This window comes from Drosophila suzukii, chromosome 3 (genome assembly GCF_043229965.1).
Source record: "Drosophila suzukii chromosome 3, CBGP_Dsuzu_IsoJpt1.0, whole genome shotgun sequence".
Classification (NCBI taxonomy): Eukaryota; Metazoa; Arthropoda; class Insecta; order Diptera; family Drosophilidae; genus Drosophila; species Drosophila suzukii.
Genome location: NC_092082.1, coordinates 1,973,738 through 1,995,032, shown reverse-complemented (window position 1 = coordinate 1,995,032; position 21,295 = coordinate 1,973,738). Strand labels below are relative to the sequence as shown.

The 21,295-nt window shown below is 45.6% G+C and overlaps 4 protein-coding genes across 9 annotated transcripts in view; 2 read left to right on the top strand and 2 right to left on the bottom strand.

The window, feature by feature from the left end:
• The first annotated feature begins 76 nt into the window (after positions 1–76).
• Positions 77–17,609, top strand: drpr (multiple EGF like domains draper). 6 transcript variants are annotated; one of them, XM_017078704.4, is made up of 12 exons: positions 77–649; positions 8,624–8,869; positions 8,939–9,102; positions 9,168–9,293; positions 12,841–13,087; positions 13,419–14,458; positions 15,177–15,383; positions 15,439–15,939; positions 16,002–16,310; positions 16,370–16,513; positions 16,603–16,635; positions 16,753–17,609. In XM_017078704.4, exons 2-12 carry the CDS (start codon positions 8,769–8,771, stop codon positions 17,007–17,009), a joined length of 3,129 nt encoding a protein of 1,042 aa, XP_016934193.2. In that variant the 5' UTR covers positions 77–649; positions 8,624–8,768; the 3' UTR covers positions 17,010–17,609. The 6 variants fall into 6 exon arrangements, with proteins under 6 accessions (XP_016934193.2, XP_070852669.1, XP_016934191.2 ...); XM_070996568.1 differs by having other exon boundaries at positions 78–513; positions 16,367–16,513; XM_017078702.4 differs by having other exon boundaries at positions 78–649; positions 16,367–16,513.
• On the bottom strand, positions 7,189–8,420 carry LOC108013084 (uncharacterized). The gene has a single exon (XM_017078708.4). It carries the CDS (start codon positions 8,276–8,278, stop codon positions 7,343–7,345), a length of 936 nt encoding a protein of 311 aa, XP_016934197.2. The 5' UTR covers positions 8,279–8,420; the 3' UTR covers positions 7,189–7,342.
• Positions 9,300–12,357, top strand: LOC108013082 (uncharacterized). Its single transcript, XM_017078707.4, has one exon. The coding sequence runs from the start codon at positions 9,829–9,831 to the stop codon at positions 12,112–12,114; it is 2,286 nt and encodes a 761-aa protein (XP_016934196.2). The 5' UTR covers positions 9,300–9,828; the 3' UTR covers positions 12,115–12,357.
• Positions 17,610–18,410: 801 nt separating the features above from the next.
• Positions 18,411–21,295, bottom strand: part of LOC108013501 (uncharacterized) — a 47,279-nt gene continuing 44,394 nt past the window's right edge. The window contains exons 3-4 of the mRNA XM_017079387.4: positions 20,747–21,244; positions 18,411–20,680 (exon numbers count right to left, since the gene is read on the bottom strand). Of these exons, the coding sequence (XP_016934876.2) occupies positions 18,594–20,680; positions 20,747–21,244 (2,585 nt within the window). The 3' untranslated portion in view covers positions 18,411–18,593. The remainder of the gene's footprint in view (positions 20,681–20,746; positions 21,245–21,295) is intronic.

Below are 21,295 nucleotides of genomic sequence, written 5' to 3'. Positions count from 1 at the left end.
GTTTCTTCAACGTTACTACTTTAAAACAGTGACTGTTCACACAAGTATTATTCTAACACTGCGCTTAAGGTCACACTATGGATTTACGGTTACACTGGGCAAGTGCACGAAAACTGTTGCAGCGTTTTGCTTCGCTCGGTTTTAAATAAATTAAATAAATTCCTGCTCCGCGGCGTGCGGTTGTGTGCGTAAGCAAATGAAAAATAAAGTAAACAGAATACGCGGTGCTTGCAAAAACGAAATGAGCTCCAATTGAGCGACAAAAATAATTGAAGTGCATTAAAGAACTGCGTTGTTGTGCGTCCCCTTGTTGTTTTTATTGTTGTCCTCGGGTTGAGTGCACCGAAAATAATTGTTATAAATTCGAAATGCACATTAAATGGTAAATCCGCATAGCTGCAAAGAGTGTGCCAAAATAAAGAGAGTCGCGAAACGAAAACGAGTTTTCTGTCTGTTTGGTGAGAAAGCCAAAACAATACGCAGATATATCTATTGCCGTATATGCGCTGTGTTGTAAGCATTTAAAAATATAAGTCCCATGAAATCCCATTTCGTAAACGTGTACATTGAGTGGAATTCGATTTTGAGTGCATTCTTCGTTTGTTTTGAGTGAGAACGTAAACCAGTTTACTCCGTACTTCTTACCAAGGTGAGTTCTTAAGTTGTTAACACCAATCGTGGCCGTTTTTAAGAATTTAGTCATTGCTATTGTGTTAAAAATAAGTCTTGTGTTAAAAGTTAAATGTGCCAATTCCAACTGGACTTTACGAAAGTTCCAGTTAGCTTAGTCCGCTTCTCTCTCTCTCCTTTCTCCCTCTCTCCCACGGCTTGTTTATGGACTTTATGCACTTGTGTGCGTGTCAATTAGCGCTTTTATTGAGCGCACACCAAGAACAGTTAAACCTAAACCTGTTCTGGTTTCTCTTTCGCACAATTTAATGGCCTTTCTTTGGCTTTTGGTTTCGCTCACTCTGCTTCTTCGTCTTCATATCTTTTTATCTGTCGTGAAGAGCAATCGCAGCAAATTGGCGAATTCTCTTTCATCGACCGCCTACATTCTCCTCTCCCTGGAACACCCGCATCTTTTAGACACTTCCAGTTTCCAGATTGCTGCGGAAGCTTCCAGCTGTCAGGGCAACAACAACATCATACATACATAGACAGATCAAATGAAAACACAGCCAGCATATACGCACACCAAAAAACCCAACTAACGCACACATCTGCCGATGTTCCCTGATGATACATACATATGTTGAATAGATACAGTCCTACATGCATAAAATGAACTACCTAACTTAAAACATTTTAGTCTCATCACTTTTGCATTGGGCTTAACAAAAAAGTATGCTTTCGTAATTAATTTTTAGAAAAGTAATGTCAGAATGAAATGTATCTTTTGCTTAAATTGAAGAATCGTTTTGTTTTTCATAATTTAGATAAGAAATTTATCTATAGTAGGTAATACGTAACTCAACAAAAAGTAAACATCTTTTTTAATATATCAGTTCATTTTATACACATAAATGAGTGCATACATATTGTAGAAGATTTGCAATTGTTATTGACTACTGTACCACCGATCATTTGGACACTAATGTTGTTTTTGCTTATGCGCACTGTTTGCCTTATCAATTCCTGGCTGTCGTCCAATTTCCATCATTTTGAATAAGGGGAATCCCAAGAAGAATGTTTCGGGAAATACATCGTTTAGGTTTTTTTATATGGTAAAATATATGTATATAAATATAAATCATCGAGTTAGTGTTAAATGGATTCGATTAATAACAGTACTACTTTTGAAGCCAACATTTTTTCATATTTCAAATTAAAGATCCACATTTACGAACCATTATTGCAGTTATGTATGTACATGTTTTTGTCCATATAAAGCATTTTTACTTTTCACACATTTTCCTTATCCAAGCGATTTCAAGCTTTATAACTCTGACACTGACAATGGAACTTGATCATTATTATCATACGTGATTTGATGAACGATGACGCCTGTTTAGGACTTGAGCTTGAAAGTGCAATGCACAGCGAAAAGTCCCCACGAGCCATTGCAAAATGAAATGCTGAAACGGCACTAAGAGGTGCGCTCTTCTCACCCCCATATCATACCATCCCATTCCCATACCATGCATGTGTAAATGTCTGTTCAGATTCCTTTATAAAGCCTGACTTTGTGCCGCCATAATTACTCAGCCTTATTGATAATGAAGGGTGGAGTGCCAGGGAGTGGCTGGGATTCAAACCTTGTGTGATTCCTGGTCTTATGACAGACAAGAACCTAGCTGGTTTTTTATTTTTTCCATTATGATTACAACAGTTTTCTGCTCTCTATATTCTTTTTTCATTTCTCTTCGGTTGCATTATCCAACATTTTTTTGCTTTCTCCGTATTGTTGCAAGTCAGTTTCAGTTCTTGATGATGATTATGCAAAATTCTTGGCTGTCTGTCTGCATTGCAAGGTGTGGGTGCCTTTCTAGAACAAAATACAAATGTTCTCTTGATTTCCAGTTGAAATGCCAGTGTGTTGTTTAATGTTTTCTAGGAAGCTTTTGGCTTTATCCGAATTCGGGTTAGAAATCAGAGCTTCACCTGCTAATTGGCCAATACAAATGGAGGTGCTGAATGTGGACTTACCTGCGAAATGAATACGAAAACGGCTAAACAGCTGAAATTACTGTCTCTGCGGCTGACGTGGCTACAAATTTATTCGCTTATGTACTTGTTTGTCATATTTGTCATATAAAGTTAACAGCCATCTCAAAGTATATATTATACTGCTGTATATTTTCATTAAGCTGTTCAGTAAACGTTTTAATCGTCCTAAAATTATCCATGCACCCATGTCTACAACGTCTTGAGAACTTAAGGACCCTAGAACAAATACAGCGCTATTTCTTCAATAACAGTCTCGAATCACGTTTCAATGCCAGAACATTTGGCTTTCATACCAAACAAATTTCTTGCCATTCAAAACGTTTATTATTTTTTCAATTGTTTATTACAAATGTGTTTTATCGGCACGGCAAGGCGTTAAATTGCCAACTGGATGGAAAACATATGCGTTGCGGTTATTAGAGATGTTTCAGTAAATTCGACTTTGATTTCGCTATCCAAAGTACAGCTCAAGTTAAGGCCCCTTTTTCTTACATATGTATAAAGAATAATTCTGTTTATGGAGCGGGAAGCGACAATCTTTGTTTAGTATTTATCAATTGCGCAGTATGGGGTATCTGGTTCGCCTTCCTCTCCCACAAAAGATTACAGGAAAATATACGCCAAATCCAGATGTTTTCCAAATGTACTTTACAATTGTGAGAAAAGATGGGGAATACTTATTAATGGGTCCGAATCACAATCATAAGTTGGTCTAAAAATAGACAATGCTTTAAGTCAAAACTACTTTATAAAAGGGCATTCCAAATAAAGGTTCCCCATCTGTAGAAAGATGAAAAAGAGATGATTCTCTTTGACTTTCGTTTAACAAAGCTTTTTCTTCAGTCTAAAATTGAATTCCACAGCTTTTGCTTTTGCACGATCCACTTGAATGTAATTTCCTTCATTTTCCTTCATCAAAACTCATGTGGTTAGTCATAAAGAGGTGTACCTATATATTTCAAGCACTTAAAAGGCACAGAGACACGTAGACAGGCGGTCGGCGGAAATGGATTTCAACTTATTTGCCAAGTTTCTAATACAGGTGCTAACAGTTTATGGTCATCAGTTGGAACTTTGGCTATATTTTGATAGCCATTACACTACGATTAGAATCTGCAGTCGGTATCACTGGGTTGTTGATGTTTGTTCAAAGCTTTCCAAAGTGCAAGCAAACATAAGGTGCGCCACAATTACCCATCTGTTGGGAAAGGGCGGAAATACAATCCTACGATTTCAGAAGTTCTGACCGGCAACCGAACCCTGGCCGAACTTTTGTGAATGAACCCCAAGTGACTCAGCCAAACCAGATGCTGCTCACACAAAATTTATGAATGGTGAATGGAATCAATACTCGATAAAACTTACTGTGCCGGACACGTTTTCCATTGAAAAAATCTCGCACACTCGCCTATTATACAGCTTACAGATCCACATAGTTTATAGACTATAGTCTAGCTTTGTTTAACTTAAAGTGACTCATCCACGACATTTTCATTTAGCTCATTAAAACAGCAATCAGCAATGTAAACAAATAAGTAAATTGCGAATGTAAACTCGTTTCTCGCAGAAATTCACATAATAAGAGAGCTTTTCGCACTTTAATATGATTTATGCGGAAGGGAGAATGCAAGTTTATATGCTCCTTAAGTGGCAAAATGAAAATTAATGGTGATGGGCTAGCATATGTAATTCTCTAATGGGGTCCCTAGTTTATAGGTTTCATGTTTTTTTTATGTTACTCATGACAGAGTTTCATTTTGTTTTTATAACTAGATTGTCACCATGATAATCCACTCTACATTTATACCAACAAAAAATCACTCGAATAACTTAATATAGCTGTATTCAATAATATTAAATGTATTCGCTTCTCTCTATTTTTCTAATTTTCCGAATAAAATTCGAATAAAATCTGTTTAGTTCACACGTATTTGCTACCCAATTCAGTTTTTATTTATTAGCATGATGATTTCGTATTATTCTATTAGTCTATGTCCATGACCGGATTACGCATTTTCCGTTGTGGTTTTGCTTGTTTGTAGGGAGACTGAATTAGTCACTTTAAAATGTACAAATATCATTGAACCGAATCGCTGTTGGGATAGAGATAGAGGAGAAGGGTCTGAGCTGTCCTTATCGCACCGGTCTTATCTTTTGTAATCTTATGAGCAAAGTCGAGGGGTTGCCAGTGGTTATCTCTGCCTGCTTTATACTTTTTCAGTGTAGTTTTGAAGTGATATCGGAAAGATAATAATTATCGCTTAAATGATAAATCCTTACTTATTTAAATTCTAAATGTATGGAAAAAACATGATTTCTTCGGGTAATTTTTTTGTCGTCCTTTGGCTAAATTGAGGGTCTCAGCAAAGAAATATACTGCTTTGATCAGCTAACAACCCAAGCTAACGATCCACATCATTTTCGGGTAGAGGTAAGAGACTTTAAGTTTTGACGATTTTTTGCATTTTTTAATAGGGGTTACATCACTTTTTTGTCAAAAATGTCAAAAAAAAAAAGTTTTCAGGTTTTAATGTCAATCGATTGGAAATTTTATTACAAGCTCAACGAGGTATGACACTCCACAATTGGACCATTTGTTGCTTTGGTTTGGTAAAAATACTGATCTTAAATGGTGCAAAATTAGGATTCAAAATTTATGACAAAATCACGATTTTTTCGGGTAGTTTTTTTGTCGTAGTTTGGCTAAATTAAGGGTCTCAGCAAAAAAAAATACTGTTTTGATCAGCTAACAACCCAAGCTATCGATCCACATCATTTTCGGGTAGAGATAAGAGACTTTAAATTTTGACGATTTTTTGCATTTTTTAATAGGGGTTAGATCACCTTTTTTTTGTCAAAAATGTCAAAAAAAAAAATGTTTTCAGGTTTTAATGTCAATCGATTGGAAATTTTATTACAAGCTCAACGAGGTATGACACTCCACAATTGGACCATTTGTTGCTTTGTTTTGGTCAAAATACTGATCTTAAATGGTGCAAAATTAGGATTCAAAATGTATGGCAAAATCACGATTTTTCGGTTAATTTTTTTGTCGAAAAAAGAGACTTTATATTTTAACTATTTTCTGCATTTTTTAAAAGGGGTTATCACCAAAAATTAAGAACCCAAGCTAACGATCCACATTTCTCAAATTTCTTCGGTAATTGTTTTAAAATTGCTTAGTTTTTTCCGTTTTGTTCGAATTTTTCCCGTGTTTTTACAGCTCATCACGCGATTCTTGGGCTAATGGCAACCTTGACAATGGCCACTTTCTGTTCTGAATTAAAATCGCAGAAGTGATGAGTTAGGGGGGCACCTGCCATGAATCAGATTTCACGATGGCTAGAAAAGTAACCAGCAATTATCTTTCCTATATTAATACAGATTGTGGATCACGACAATCGGTGCTCTAATTGTAGGTATTTTCCAACTGAACAGCCATATTTGGCCCATGCTTCATGTCAGTTTTTAATAAGCGACTGCTGAAAGAAACAGCTCTCTTTTGTCTGATATCGTAATAGATAATACTCGAATGTGTGTTTAATATTAAAAGTGGATCTTCATTTCCTGAAAAAACTACTGGGCATCAATTGTAAATGGTTCGGCCTGGGTAGTTTTACTGATACCGACCCACGTTTATGCAATCCATTCTTGATGGGTCATTGGTAATTGTAAACCGGGATCGGACAATACTTGGCCCAGTTCACACGTAGACTTGACATATTTTTTGTTTCAAGCTCTCAATATCCATTACCAGCAGGTTTTATTGAAATTTGATAAGTTTTAAAGTCCCAGAGGTAGCCCCTGATGATGTTTTATGTAGCCCCTGGGGCACTGAATCGAAACTGGAGGCGTTTCCCTTGGGAAAAGTCTTTTATATGCTGTGGAAATCAAATGTGGCAGTAGCCACTTAGTGAATCAGAAAATATACTATAGTGCTGTGAAAATGGGGCTCTTTGCTGGCGGAATGCAATTGAAAGTGAAATTACAACGAGCATGACCAACAAAGGCCCACAATCTCTGGGTTTGGTTTTGCTCCATGAGCAGCGGAAATGATTTGTGTATATCCATATTTATCTTGCAAAATAAATTGCAACAATAATATACAATAAATGGAGTTAATGAGTGATGAGCCAGTGGCCACCGAGGAGATTAAATAGTAAACAAATCAATATATTTTTGCGAATTATCGATCAGATCTCGAATAAACAGAAAGGCAGGTACTTAAGGCCTTTAAACAGATTGCAGTATTTGGTAATGCAAACATATTAAAATTTTTTGTTTCGAAATTGGCAATGATGCCATCATATTATACAGAAGATATATATGCGATTATCAAAATAACTATATTTTTACAATGTTTCGAAACGGGAATGATGGAATAATATATTGCAGATAGTATCCTGAAATGTCTTTGATGATAATTACTTCTTTGGATATTTCTGTTAAAGTGGTACTGATTTCAGTTGTAATAGATATTATTGATTTTAACCCATGTAGATCCTTAAAAAAAACTTGTACATTTTTTTGCTCTATTTCGTTGCTGCAACACAAAATATAGTGGATGTTCAGGTGGTTTATGTTGGTGTGTCTTGTATTATTTTGTGGAATGCGCTGCTCTAGTGTTTTTCTGTAAAGTGTGATGGTTGAGATGGAGGAAGAGAATTCCCTCTTAAAATACACGTCGGCGCAGCTGACGCACACCCTCCACCACGCCCGTCCTCATGGAGAAGACGAACGATATGGCGAAGCCTACCAGGCTGAGAAGAAACAGCCAGGGCGTCACCAAGACCACGATGAGGAAGAGCAAGGTGTCGTTGCCCTTGGCATTGGCCAGGCGCCACAGCATCTGGCGCAGGGAGCTGCGCAGCTGGAATTTGGCGCGTCCCACACGGAAGCGAACACCTCCGAAGAACCAACCGATGCGCTTGACCTGGCGGAAACCCACACCCACCACCAGGGTCAGCAGTTGCAGCAGCACCAGCAGGTGCTTGGCAATGGCCGTCTGTCCACAGCGGTGGAGGGTCTTCTCCAGGCGCTGGCGCCGCTGCTCCGGCAGAGTGTCCACCAGGCAGCCGAAGGCACGGCGCCAGCGGGAATCCAGGGGCACGGACGACTTAGCCGCCTTCTGGCTGCACAGATCGCTCTCGGAATCCGTATCCGTGATGGCCGTACGCGGTGGCCCATTCTCCAGACTCTGGGTCTGATTCTGAAAGTCCGGTGGCGGCGAAGTCTCCTCCAGCATGGACATGGAGGACATCGAGAGGTCGCCTTCGAAGGCACCATAGTAGCTGGAGATGGGAGGCACTCCCAGTCGCGGTGTTCCCCGCTTCACTCCGCCGCTCAGGATGCGCTGGGCCATTGCGGGCAGCGGTGGCGGCATGGAATCCAGGCCAGCTCCCTCGACCAGCGAACGCTGTCGGCTAATGGAACGCATCAGCGGCTTGGTGGGCGACTTGCCCAGGAAGGGCATCCCGTTGAGGCCCTCGGGCACTGGTGATCCGGGTCCAAAGCCACCGCCATCCCCGAACTGCGGGGCATTGAAGTTGAAGGCACTGGCTCCGAATCCTCCCGGGCCGCTGTTGAAGGGCGAACGCTGCTTGTGCATCCTCTCCTGCTTTTCGCTCTTGGGATTTGGTTGAAATTAGGTTTTCTTGACCCCGGGGGGATTTTGTTTCCCAGTTACTTATCGAGCAGCTTTCAATTTCCGGCTGTGTTCAAATTATCTACGTTCAGACTGGGGACTACTAACTTGGTCGAGAGCTGTCGGGTTTCATCTCATAGAATCAGATCCCACTTGGATGGGGCTTAGAGATAACATATAATAGGAATAGTTTTGTAAGGTACTATCTATAGGTATGCCGTATTTTAGAAAACCTTTATATATTTTAAAATGAGTGATACTCTGAACAACAACCTGACTAATGCATTTCATTCTCCCTTTGTCTTGCAGCAAGTTGACTGCAGTTTAATCGCAGCCTGAGTCATCCTTTAGTGCAAACTGACTGATTATCAGTTCAATGTGATGCGCCAGTGAAGCTACATCAGCAAGAGAAACCCACTCGAGGACCTGGAACCTGGAAACCACTGCCATCATCATGCTGCGACTGATCCTCATCGCCTGTCTGGCCCAGCTGGCTCTGGCCCAGGCGGATCTTAAAGATCTGGATGGACCCAATATCTGTAAAAGAAGAGAGACGTAAGCTTGGCCTTTGCTCAAACCAAAACAATGAACTAGAGCTAATGAATAACTTTATTTTACCCTTAGGTATCCCGTGGAAGTGGTCTACACAGAACTGCAATCCTATCAAGAACGCGGCTCCACCTGGTGCGTCACATTCCCGCCAAGGTGCTCCACCTATCGCATTAAACACCGAGTGGTCAACAAGACCCAGACGATTATGAAGAACCGTATTGTAAGGGACTGCTGTGGTGAGTTGGGATGATCTATGTTTTAACTTATTTCCGGAGATCTAATCTGTTTCTATCCCTTCCAGATGGCTACATTGCCAGCGCTGGAGAATGTGTGCCGCATTGCTCTGAACCTTGCCAGCACGGAAGATGCATCTCCCCGGAGAAGTGCAAGTGCGATCATGGTTATGGAGGACCCGCCTGTGATATAAGTTCGTTGACCTCTTAACCTACTCGTACTTTGTGCCTAAATGTTGTGTGTTCCTAACGGAATTTATACAATGAACTGCCTTGGGTGTTCCTAGGGCGCGGCTCATCCTACAGTTTGATAGTTTGTAGCTTTAATATATATAATTTTTTGTTTGCCTCGAACTGTCTGTGATGAGCCGAGCCCCGTTGATAAGCTTTGTCATTTGAAATGCCCTTGCAAAAATTAGAAGTTGTCTGTAGTATCGAATATTTCTTATCTCATTTTGATGTGATTCTTCTTAGTTAGTAGTCAATTTGGAAAGTACTCAAGACTTACAAACAAAGAGCTGATAGTAACAGGACTGATAGTAATATAGTAACTTAAATCACTGCATTCAGAAATGAATAGTTAAAAATCTGAAGACATTATTTTCTTAAAGAAACATATCTTCCAATATGACAACACTTTAAAAGTCAAATAAAAACTGTAAACAAAAAAAGAAGAAAAACATAAAATACCATAAAAAGAACACTACAATACACAAGGAGGAACCCAGGATGGATGAGGATGACTCCGATTACCTGCCGCGGGGGAACACCAACAGATTGAGCGTTCCGAATGACCCGGCTCTACTAGCAGTCTATGAGCTTTACAAGACGCCCCTGACTGCCCATCGTCAATTGCTTTCCGAGCACAACAGGGAGACCTTCGCCGAGGCATTGAACGGCCCCGGGCAAGTGCCCACTTTGTCGGATCTGTGCGTCCGGCAGTTGGCCAAATGTGGTAATGCCCACGTGCCTGCTGCCGTGCGCCAGGATCCGCTGAAGATGCGCATCCACTACGACTCGTTGGACGTAGATCTGCCCCTGCGAGAGTGCTACTATGTGGAGGATGTGAGCTACTGGAGGCGTTTCGTGCTGGCCAAGTGTTCGGACACTTGTCTTGTGCTGAAGGGCTTGAACGATTATGATTGGCGCGGCAAGGGATTGAGCCTCAAGTACGTGGAGCTGGTCGAGGCCTGCCCAGCGGCTCTCTGGCCAGAGGAAGAGATGTCTCAGCTGGCCGTGCTGATTCAGGATCAAGTGCGCTCCATGGACATTCGGCACCTGCAATCACTGACTGAGTATGCTTTCCGGAAAGTGGGACACGAGGAGGACGACTCGGAGCCGGACATCACATCTGAAGAGTCCGCTGGAATTGAGATATCCAGCGATGAGCCCATGACCCCGGTAGATGGTGGCGAGGAGGAGGGCGAGGAGGAGGAGCGTGGATCGTACTCTCCATCAGCCCATTCAAAGGTCATTGGATTCAACACAAAGTTTATGGTCGACTACTCAGACGACGAAGATGCCTCCGGCGGCGAGCGGCGAAAGCGTCGGCGGGAAAGGAACGCCGCCCGCCAGCGGTTGAGGGATCTGAAGGCTGCCAAGGAGGCGGAGCACGAGGAGCGCCGGCGTCGTCGGTCTGAGGCGCGGAAGTCCAGGGAACCAGAGCCGCGCAACAAGAGGAAGCGGAAGCAGCGCATCGCAGGCGCCTTTGACATCCGAGTGGAGCCAGAACCGGATGATGGTGAGGACAAGGTGATCGACAAGCGCAACAAGCAGCGCTATCTGCAGCATCTGCAGCAAATTAATTATCCGGAGGATGACTGCACCCACATAGATCTCAGCTTCGTGCGCCACTTTGTCAACCTTGTCTCGCTGAGCCTAGAGTTTCTGGGTCCGGCGGTGGGCAGGGACTACCACCAGCGACACACGCTGTTTTCCATCAAGGACATGGTTCGCCTGGCTCGGGGATTGGCGGCACTGCAGCAGCTGGAGATCTTCCGACTGCGCAACAGCCGATTGAGCAACTTTAAGCTGTATACTCTTTGTCGAGCTCTGCGATTGTTGCCCCATTTGGAGGTGGTGGATTTTGGCTACAATCAGATGACCGACGACTGCGGCCCCGAATTGGGAATACTGCTGGATCGGCCCAACATGCTGAAGTCCCTGGAGCTGGAGTACAATCGTTTGGACGCCCGGGCCATGGCAGCCATTGGAGAGGCACTACAGCGACCAAGTGTCACCAGGCTGGAGTATCTGGGATTGGCCCACAACAAGATGAGCGGCGATTCGCTGGGCATCCTGTGCAACCGCATCAAGGGCACCGAGCACGTGGAGGAGCTCAATCTGTCGGGGATCGATGCGAGTCCTCGGACTTTTGTAGACGAAATCGGTGACCTGATGCGTCATCATGATCCGCTTCGCCGGCTCACAATGGTGGCAATTCCCTTGGGTTTCAAGCTGGGCACTAGGTTGATATGTGCTCTAAGTGCCAACATGAAGATCACCCATTTTGATTGCCGCGACTGCGATTTGGACGAGGACGAAGAGCTGGATGCCGAGATAATAGTCAGGCGGAACACCTACCTCAAGGAAAATACCTTCATCTCGGATACGGAACGCTTCCCCAGCATGGCCGATGTGCTGGAATTTGCAAAGACGCTGAAGCACCCGATGGTGCAGAAGATCGAGGACGACATGGCGAGGAAAGAGGAGTGCATCCGGTACTATCCGCCACCAACGCCCAGTGTTCACAGCATCAGGACACAGACGCTGGTGGTGGAGGAGTCGGAGTACGACATTTGGCAGGCTCTCGGCATCACTACCAAGACCAAAACGGCTGCAACTCCACCTGAAGATATGGTAAAGAATGCCAGTTCATCCTCGGTACTCAACAAGGAACCATTCATTTACAAACCCAACGAATTTACCCTGGAAGAATTCCGAGCGCACGTATTTCTGCCCGGGACATCAAACAGGCACTCCTACTTTATGAAACAAAGACAATCGGCTCTATAATTTTTTCGGGGATTGTGTTATTCCCAGCAAAATTCAAAGTTTTTAACTCATAAATTTCCAAATTTGTTTGATAATGTTATTTGAACTCTAGGCCAAATTGAAAATAGTGCAGAACATAGAAGTATATATACAATTTTACGTGAGATCTCTTAGATAATAATGTTTGAACTGCAGGCCAAGTTGAAGTTTATAAAAATGAAATATATTAATGAATATCACTAAAAACAGTTTATGTAAGAGAAAGTTCGAATTCACGGAAATAACATTTTTTAGAAGTTAGAAAATTAATTATTCCTATTAGGTATAATCATTTTAAGATCGCTTAAGCCTAGGTAAAGCTTTTGCAAGGGCATTATATCTTTGGACTACCGAAGATCTGCACTTAGAATCTCCGTAGTTGTACTCTGCTTCACCCCTATATGTTGCTTTGTAGCTTGAGTTGGTTTGTCCTTTTTGAGTTGCCATCTTGACCCCAAATCTAACCCCGACCACCCACACGATACACTCCACTCTCTCACACACCTACGCAGGCCACTCCGGCTAAATTATCCAGGTGCAAGCAGGCTTACGGTCACTTAATTCCCTCACCAAAGCGGCAAGACCCGGAAGCTTCCGGGATTGTCGTGGCTTCCAGGCAAAAGGCAAAAAAGCAAATAAGCAAGAAAGCAGCAACTAACTGTCGAACCCCAACCGCTGCTAACCAAGTTTGTGTCCACTCTTCGGTAGATTGCCCACCCGGCTGGTACGGCCGGAACTGCTCGATGCAGTGCGACTGCCTGAACAATGCGGTCTGCGAGCCCTTCTCCGGCGACTGCGAGTGCGCCAAGGGCTATGCCGGAGCACGCTGTGCGGACATCTGTCCGGATGGCTTCTTCGGGGCCAACTGCTCGGAGAAGTGCCGCTGCGAGAACGGCGGAAAGTGCCACCACGTGTCCGGCGAATGCCAGTGTGCGCCCGGATTCACGGGTCCTCTGTAAGTGGACGGAAAGCGAGGAGCAGTCATGACCTTTTTGGACGAGGATCTGGCAAAATTAAACGTAGAATTCCGTATCCGTATCCGGAGAAATCTCTTAAATTTTACTTAGGTTCCTCAAAGTATGCAGTGAATAAAGAATAGTCGTTCTACTGCATGATCATATTGAACTTCTAAGCTTAAACGATTTTGTTGCATACTTTTAGACACCTAACAAAGATTTTAAAGAGATTTAAAAACCCTCGCGATTCTTTTTTGTCATGGCATCCTACGTTTAATTTTGCTCACGAAATCCTCCCAAAACCCCCTACTAATCCTCCGCTCCAACTAGATGCGACATGCGCTGTCCGGACGGAAAACATGGCGCCCAGTGCCAGCAGGACTGTCCCTGCCAAAACGACGGAAAGTGCCAGCCGGAGAGCGGGGCCTGCATGTGCAATCCCGGCTGGACGGGCGATGTGTGCGCCAACAAGTGTCCGGTTGGCAGCTACGGAGCCGGATGCCAGGAGACCTGCGAGTGCTACAAGGGAGCCCCTTGCCACCACATCACAGGAAAGTGCGAGTGCCCACCTGGCTATCTGGGAGAGCGCTGCTTCGACGAGTGTCCGCTGAACACGTACGGATTCAACTGCAGCATGACCTGTGACTGCGAGAACGATGCCACCTGCGATCGAGCCAATGGAACGTGCATCTGCAATCCCGGCTGGACGGGCGCCACGTGCGGGGAGAGGATCTGCGAGGCGGACAAGTACGGGCTGGACTGCAATCGCACCTGCGAGTGCGACATGGAGCACACCGAGCTGTGCCACCCGGACACGGGGAAGTGCCACTGCAGCATCGGATGGAGCAGTGCCCAGTGCACCAGGCCGTGCACCTTCCTGCGCTATGGACCCAACTGCGAACTGACCTGCAACTGCAAGAACGGAGCCAAGTGCTCGCCGGTCAATGGAACCTGCCTGTGTGCGCCGGGCTGGAAGGGACCCACCTGCGAGGAGAGCTGTCCGCCCGGCTTCTTTGGCCAGGATTGCGCCCTGCGCTGCGACTGCCAGAATGGAGCCAAGTGCGAGCCGGAGACGGGTCAGTGCCGCTGCACCGCAGGCTGGAAGAACATCAAGTGCGATCGTCCCTGTGACCTCAACCACTTTGGGCAGGACTGTGCTAAGGTGTGCGACTGCCAGAACAACGCTGCCTGCAATCCGCAGAACGGAACCTGCACCTGTGCCGCCGGCTGGCTGGGCGAGCAGTGCGAGCGCAAGTGCGACGCCGGGAGATTCGGACACGACTGCGCCCAGAAGTGCCAGTGCGACTTCAACAACAGCCTGGCTTGCGACGCCACCAACGGACGATGTGTGTGCAAACAGGACTGGGGAGGTACTGGCGGGTTTCTATATACCTCATGGCATTCACCTCATCAAGTTCATAGAACATAGGGGAAATCATACTGATGGCCATAGTCACAATTCTCAGGGAAATTAGAAAATACCTTGATACCTTGGAATAAGAAATGACAGATCTTTGAGATCATAAAGTTAAGGAAGTCATAAATCTCAGAAAAAAACTAGAAAACACCCTGATTATTAAGTTTTAGAATAGCAAAGGATTTTTTTTGTCATTTTTGGTAGTGACTTTAATTTAATCTTGCATGATTAGTATTTCAATATTAAATAGTTTCTTCAATTGATTTGAATACTAGCAGTAGTTTACAAGATCCATTTAAGCCGTTTTGTTTTTAAATTCAAAGAACCCCTTACAAAAATTGTAGGACAGTGGCACTATATTAAAGCTGGAATTTTAAATGTTCCTCGCCTGTTTTAAAGCTTTCTGAAAATCTGTATGATAAAATGTGTGAGAAGTGTCTTTGTTATTTTAAAGTAGGATCAAGGACTTCCTACCTGTAACGCGACTATCAGTACCAACTCTATACATTAACGCTCTGCACTCATCTCATTACTTTCATTTAATTGCATCTACTTTGCATGGCCTCGTTTCATTTCTTTAATTTAATTTGCCTTTCTGGTTTTGCACCTTTGTGTTTCTGGGGTTTTGTTTGTACTTGTCTGATGCCCAACGATCAATCGAACCACCCAAGGCGTTCATTGCGAGACCAACTGTCGGAGCGGTTACTATGGTGAAAATTGTGATAAAGTTTGCAGATGCCTGAACAACTCCTCCTGCGATCCCGACTCCGGCAACTGCATCTGCTCACCTGGATGGACGGGAGCCGACTGCGCCGAACCTTGTCCGCCTGGATACTATGGCATGGAGTGCAAGGAGCGCTGTCCGGAGATTCTACATGGTAAGATTTACCAACATATATAGGTATTAATTACTAATATCCATCTATTTCACAGGCAACAAGAGCTGCGATCACATCACGGGTGAAATCCTCTGCCGTACTGGTTACGTGGGACTCATTTGCGAGCATCCGTGTCCAGCCGGACTCTATGGACCCGGCTGCAAACTTAAGTGTAACTGCGAGCACGGCGGCGAGTGCAACCATGTGAGTGGCCAGTGCCAGTGCTTGCCAGGATGGACCGGCGCCAACTGCAACGAGTCCTGCCCCACGGACACCTACGGACAAGGATGCGCCCAGCGGTGCCGCTGTCTGCACCACAAGGTGTGCCGCAAGGCAGACGGCATGTGCATCTGCGAGACGGGCTGGTCGGGCACCCGTTGCGACGAGGTCTGTCCGGAGGGATTCTACGGCGAGCACTGCATGAATACCTGCGCCTGTCCGTCGGCGAACTTCCAGTGCCATGCGGCTCATGGTTGTGTGTGCCGGAGTGGCTACACGGGTGACAACTGCGACGAGCTGATCGCCTCACAACGAGTCGCCGACCAGAGCGAAGATTGTGAGTTCTTTATTCAGGCCCTATATCTTCAATCTTACTAATGTAATACATTTCACCTGCAGCTAGCCGAGCAAGTGTGGCTCTGACCTTGGTCCTAATGACCCTGTTCGCTTGCATAATCTTTGCGGTGTTCTTCTACTACCGACGACGTGTGTCCAACCTGAAAACGGAGATTGCCCATGTGCACTATACCCATGATACGAACCCCACAAGCTGGCCGCCCAACCACAACTTCGACAATCCTGTGTACGGAATGCAGCCGGAGACACGCCTCCTACCCAACAATATGCGCTCCAAGATGAACAACTTCGATCAAAGGAGCACGATGAGTACGGAGTACGGAGGCGATGACTCCAATGCCAGTGGCAGGGGTAGGATATTTTAGCTGTAAGCTTAAGGATACCTATATTATCTATTGTATCTCTAGTAGGCAGCTATTCGATCAACTACAACCACGATCTGCTCACCAAGAACTTGAATGCGGACTCCACCAATCCTATAGTTTACAACGATTCCCTGAAGGAGGAGCACGTCTACGATGAGATCAAGCACAAGGAGGGCTACAAGGACCCCGGTAAGTCTTTAGATTCTACAATAATCAGGCTAAGAAATTTCGCAACTAACTATGTACTCCACATTTGCACACATTTCGGCATGAATCAGTGAAAATTTATAGCAAGATTTTGTTTCCCGAGGGTAAGCAAGTGTTAAAGAACCATTCTGTGTAGTGCCCTGTTCGATTTCATTCATGTCCAGTGTTAAGAGGGATTCTTAAAGTGTCAGTGGTCTAATTGTTTGAATTTCCTGCCCTAGATGAGTACGATCACCTGGACTACTCGCGACCCAGCACCTCGCAGAAGCCGCACTACCACCGCATGAACGATGCCATGCTCAACATCAACCAGGACGAGGAGAAGCCCAGCAACGTGAAGAACATGACGGTGCTGCTGAACAAACCGCTGCCGCCCACGGAGCCGGAGCCCCAGCACGAGAGCTTCGACAATACGAACACCAACCTCGACAATGTGTCGACGGCGTCGCCCAGTTCCAGTCCGGAATTCCGCAAGTAGGCAGCCGGAACAGTCACTTCACCCGCTGGCTAGCTTTTAAGTCGTCATGATATTTTAATGTGTCTGCATAGGATAAGACTTCCCTTCACCATTTGGGATTTTTAGTTTAAATATTTCCTAGAACTTTAGTTGAGTACGTCGTGATGTTATGTATTTCAGTGTAGCATTTGTCTTGTATTTAATTTGTAATTGTCCTTTTGTATGTCCGCTCAGTGTAGCCTTGTCAGCTCAACCAATTGTAAATTATTATTTAGGGGCCCTTTACAACCCAGCAACGGTCCTCAACTTTTGTAAATGTCTACTTCACTCGCTCTAAATTTTACTAACGATTATGCTCATTTGATACACCATCAACGCGACTAACACCTTGAGTGAAATCATATTAAATTAAGTACCTACAACACCTCTTCCTTGAAATTGTGGAGAGTCTCTAAGACGAACTCGTCGGATCGAAGGTTGCAATAGATTTGAATCGAACCTATGCATATACAGATTGATATCAATAGGATAAGCATATGGTATTTATATTTTTAATAAGCGATTTCATTAGAGTGCATAAACAATACATTAAAAGAGACCTTATTAGGCATTGATAAACTATTTTTAATACCATGAAATATTGGGTTGATTAATTGTTATCAAAATTAAATGATGAAGTTCTGTAATCAGGAAACGTTTGGCCAAAATTGTAAAAACTTAGATTAATCGATTTTAGATCAAATATTTAAAAGTAGGTCAAGTATTGGAATAATACGTTAACCCATATTATGTTATTCTTCATATACACATATTCGATTATTTAAAAACGCGGATAATAAAAACATGAATTCAAATATTTTAAAAAAGTGTTTTTAACTTCCACGCATTTCCCCAAGAGAAATCAAAAATCGAACACTGACTTTCATATATTTATTTCAATGTCTGTTAATATTATTTAGTAGAAGCATCAAGTACAATAATTTTATAAATAGTTTCCGTCTGCGCTTTCCTCTTTGATTTTCGTTAAGCAAGTTTTCTATTACATAGACTACTCGTAATGCTAGGCTAGATAAATACAAGGTCCTTCAAAGGACCCACACGCACACACATACACATACAAAGATACAAGTATTCAATTACAGACACCGATACGAGTACAGTTTACAACTAGAAGCGTACTAAGGATCGCGAATGGAATGTGTGACCTATAAGTGTTTAAGATGGTTACAATGTTAATTGAGTTAAATGTGGAGCTTGACTTGTTTTTGGGGTGGGCTGGTGCGTTAGGTTGGGTCGTTTTGGGAAAGAGAACCTCAAAAGGGGAAGATAAACTTTGGACAATTTATGTTAGTTAGAGTAAACGTAGTTATTTACTATGATTTAGAATTTTATGATTTCATAGAAGTGATGATAACAAGATCCAAAATTTAATTTTGTTAAATCTGGAGGGTATTATAAGATAAAATCGTATTATTTTTTAAATACAAGATGGAAACATATAAATATGACTAAAGTGATATGAGGAAGGGTTCAGAAAAGTCCCTTAACGATTTCCCTAGATTACACATAGATGACCCAAAACGACCCCTCCCAGGAGATTACGATCTACAAGTAGCCATGTCCGGCCACCTCGGCCGGGATGAAGCCTTCGCGTCCATCCCGCGTCCGCACGTAGAACCACTGCCTCTGATCCTTGGACTCGCGGCACTCGCACAGCGTCACGATCTCGCCCTTGTGCACCGCGATGCTCTCCGTGATGTAGTCAGTGTTAATGGCGACTAGAGTTTGCCGCTGGCCCACCTCCTGCTGACGACGGAGCGCCTTCAAGGTGGCGTCGGCCTCCGATTGGTTCTTGGCCGGCTTGTGCTCGTAGGGCGGCAATGGCACCAGCTTGGGATGTAGATGCTGGCCATTCTGGCCGTTGGTGATGTAGGATACGTTGGAGAGACGCCTCGCCGCAGGCTGTGACTGGTGGAGATGGGCCTGCGCAGAAGGGCACAGCTTCTTGGTCGACTTCTGCTGCAGGGTGACGTACTCATCCTGGGAGGCGCCACTCTTGGCGGAAGCGGAACCGGAAGCAGCCACCTGGCGGGTGGAGCGCAACTGGGCGTAGGCCTTCTCCACCAGACGCGGCTTGGAGGCAGCCCTCAGGTAGAGCTTGTCCACCTGCTGTTCCCCGTACAAGGAGCTGGTGGTGCTCCCGCCACCCTTCGTTTGGTTATTGTTGTTGCTGTGGTGGTTGTTGTTGTTGATGGTGGTGGTGCTGATCTTGAGGCTCTGATCCTCAGCGGGCTTGGAGCTGCTGCGCGGAGTGCGGGCGCCATCGGAGCGGGTGCCACCACGCAGACGGATCTCCTTCTCCGAATCCGTCATATTACCACAGGGGCGGGGGAATACGTCCGCATTGGACTCCCAGCAGGGGGTGCTCCTGGAGCCGGCCCTCGCCTGCTGGGGCAGAATCCCCAGGGGCAGACAGCAGGCGTAGCCCACATAGCCCTCCTCCGCGTGGGGGGTTTGGACATACAGCCAATTCTGGTTCTTGAACACCGCATTCACCACCATGCCCAGGGGCAGGGGAATCTCCAGCTGGTAGCCACCTGGTCGCGTTTGGTAGAGAGTACTAGCTGTGGCCAGGACCACGGGTATGTTGCCCGGAGTGGCCAGCGAGCAGCGGGAGAGGAACTCGTCCACGTTATGGATTTCATAGCCAAATCGCTGCACCCGATTGCGATCCCTCCGCTTGCGATGCCTATGACGCCGCTGTTGCTGGGGGGCAGCTGCTACTCCGCCTCCTGATCCTCCTACTCCTCCACCCTCCGAGGCAGCCACCAAACTGGGCTCTGAATAGGAGGTGCATTTTAGGGACTCTGCTCCCGTGACCGATCCTCTGGCCTCTCCGGTCTGTGAGCCACTGGATCTCGCCTGCTGCAGCCGGGATGCCAACTTCTTGCGGATCTCGTTTCGCTTTCTGGCCAGGAGCAGGGCTTCGCTGTGATTATCGCTTCTAGGCGCCCGCTGGGGTGTGCAGACGAAGAGCAGCTCTTTGGTAGAGGCAGCGGCCACTGGAGCACCGCTAGGACCGCTCCGAGACACGTCCAGCAGATTCTGGTTGCTGAAGAACTTCTGGTTGGCCAGGTGGCCATTGGGAGGAGCCTGGTGGGCGGTGGGCGTGGTGGCATAGCCATTAAGAGGCTCACCGCCACTTGGTAGCTGCTTGACCCGGTAACGCTTCTTGGTGACATCGAGCTGAGTGGGAACGGGCTCTGTTCTGGCCGGGAAGAGCTCGTTCTCCTTGCGGTCCAACTGGCTATCCACCGACTCCTTCTGGGGCACCTCCTTCTGCGGGGAGGGTGGCGACTGGGACTGTGGAGCCGTCTGCGTTTGCTGCTGCTCTCGGAGCACCCAGGTCAATGAGATGCGCGGCCTTCGGAGGCTCAGGTTCTGACCCATCGCCAGCTGCGGAGTGCTCTTCGCTCGCCCGCCAGCGACTAGTGGCAGCAGCTCGTCGATCTCCACATAGTCGGAGCTGTACTCAAAGCTCTCCTCCGGATCGGGATGGGGATCCTGACCAGGAGCTCTTGCCGAGGGAGGGGGTGGGGGTGTAGCCGTGAAGTTGCCCACGGAACTGTCGCTGCTGCCGGGCTGCTGGAGAATCAGGGAGCAGGCATGCAGGAGATCCGGACAATATGCATCTGTAAAGAGAGATGGTATCAGTAAGGATTAAATGATTCTAAGGAGAAAGTTTATGGGAATCTTACCCCTCAGACCCCGCCTACGTCTTCGCTGCCTTCTGGTGGCACTGCCTCCACTTCCCAACTCGGAGCAACTGGACCCGGAGCTACTGGAGCTATCTGTGCTGGAAGCGAATTGCAGCTGCTGTTGCTGAAGTTCCCGGAGCCTTCGTCTCCTTCTTGCCTGCTGACGTGCTGCTAAGTCACTGGCTCCCAAAGTTCCTACGGATGGTGGAACCACTACTACCCGCACTGGCCTAGCTGGATGCACTGCATCAGCTCTCTGCACCTGGTTAGATCTCTCTGTGTAGCTGGGTGGTGGCGTCAAAGGGTGGGGACTGTAATTGGGAGGCGGGGAGATCGGTACTCTCAATGCTGACTCCTCGAGCACGTAGTCGTTCTCCTGGGCCTGCAGCTCTAAAGTGCTGGATTCTTCGTAACCCAGAGGCAGTCCATCCACAGGTGGAGTAGTCCTGCTAGCAGCATCGCCGCCATTCTGACGATACGTGGGTAATGCTGTGACAGCTGTGGGTGATAGATAATAAGAAAATTTTTAAGAAATATGTAAATAGTAAG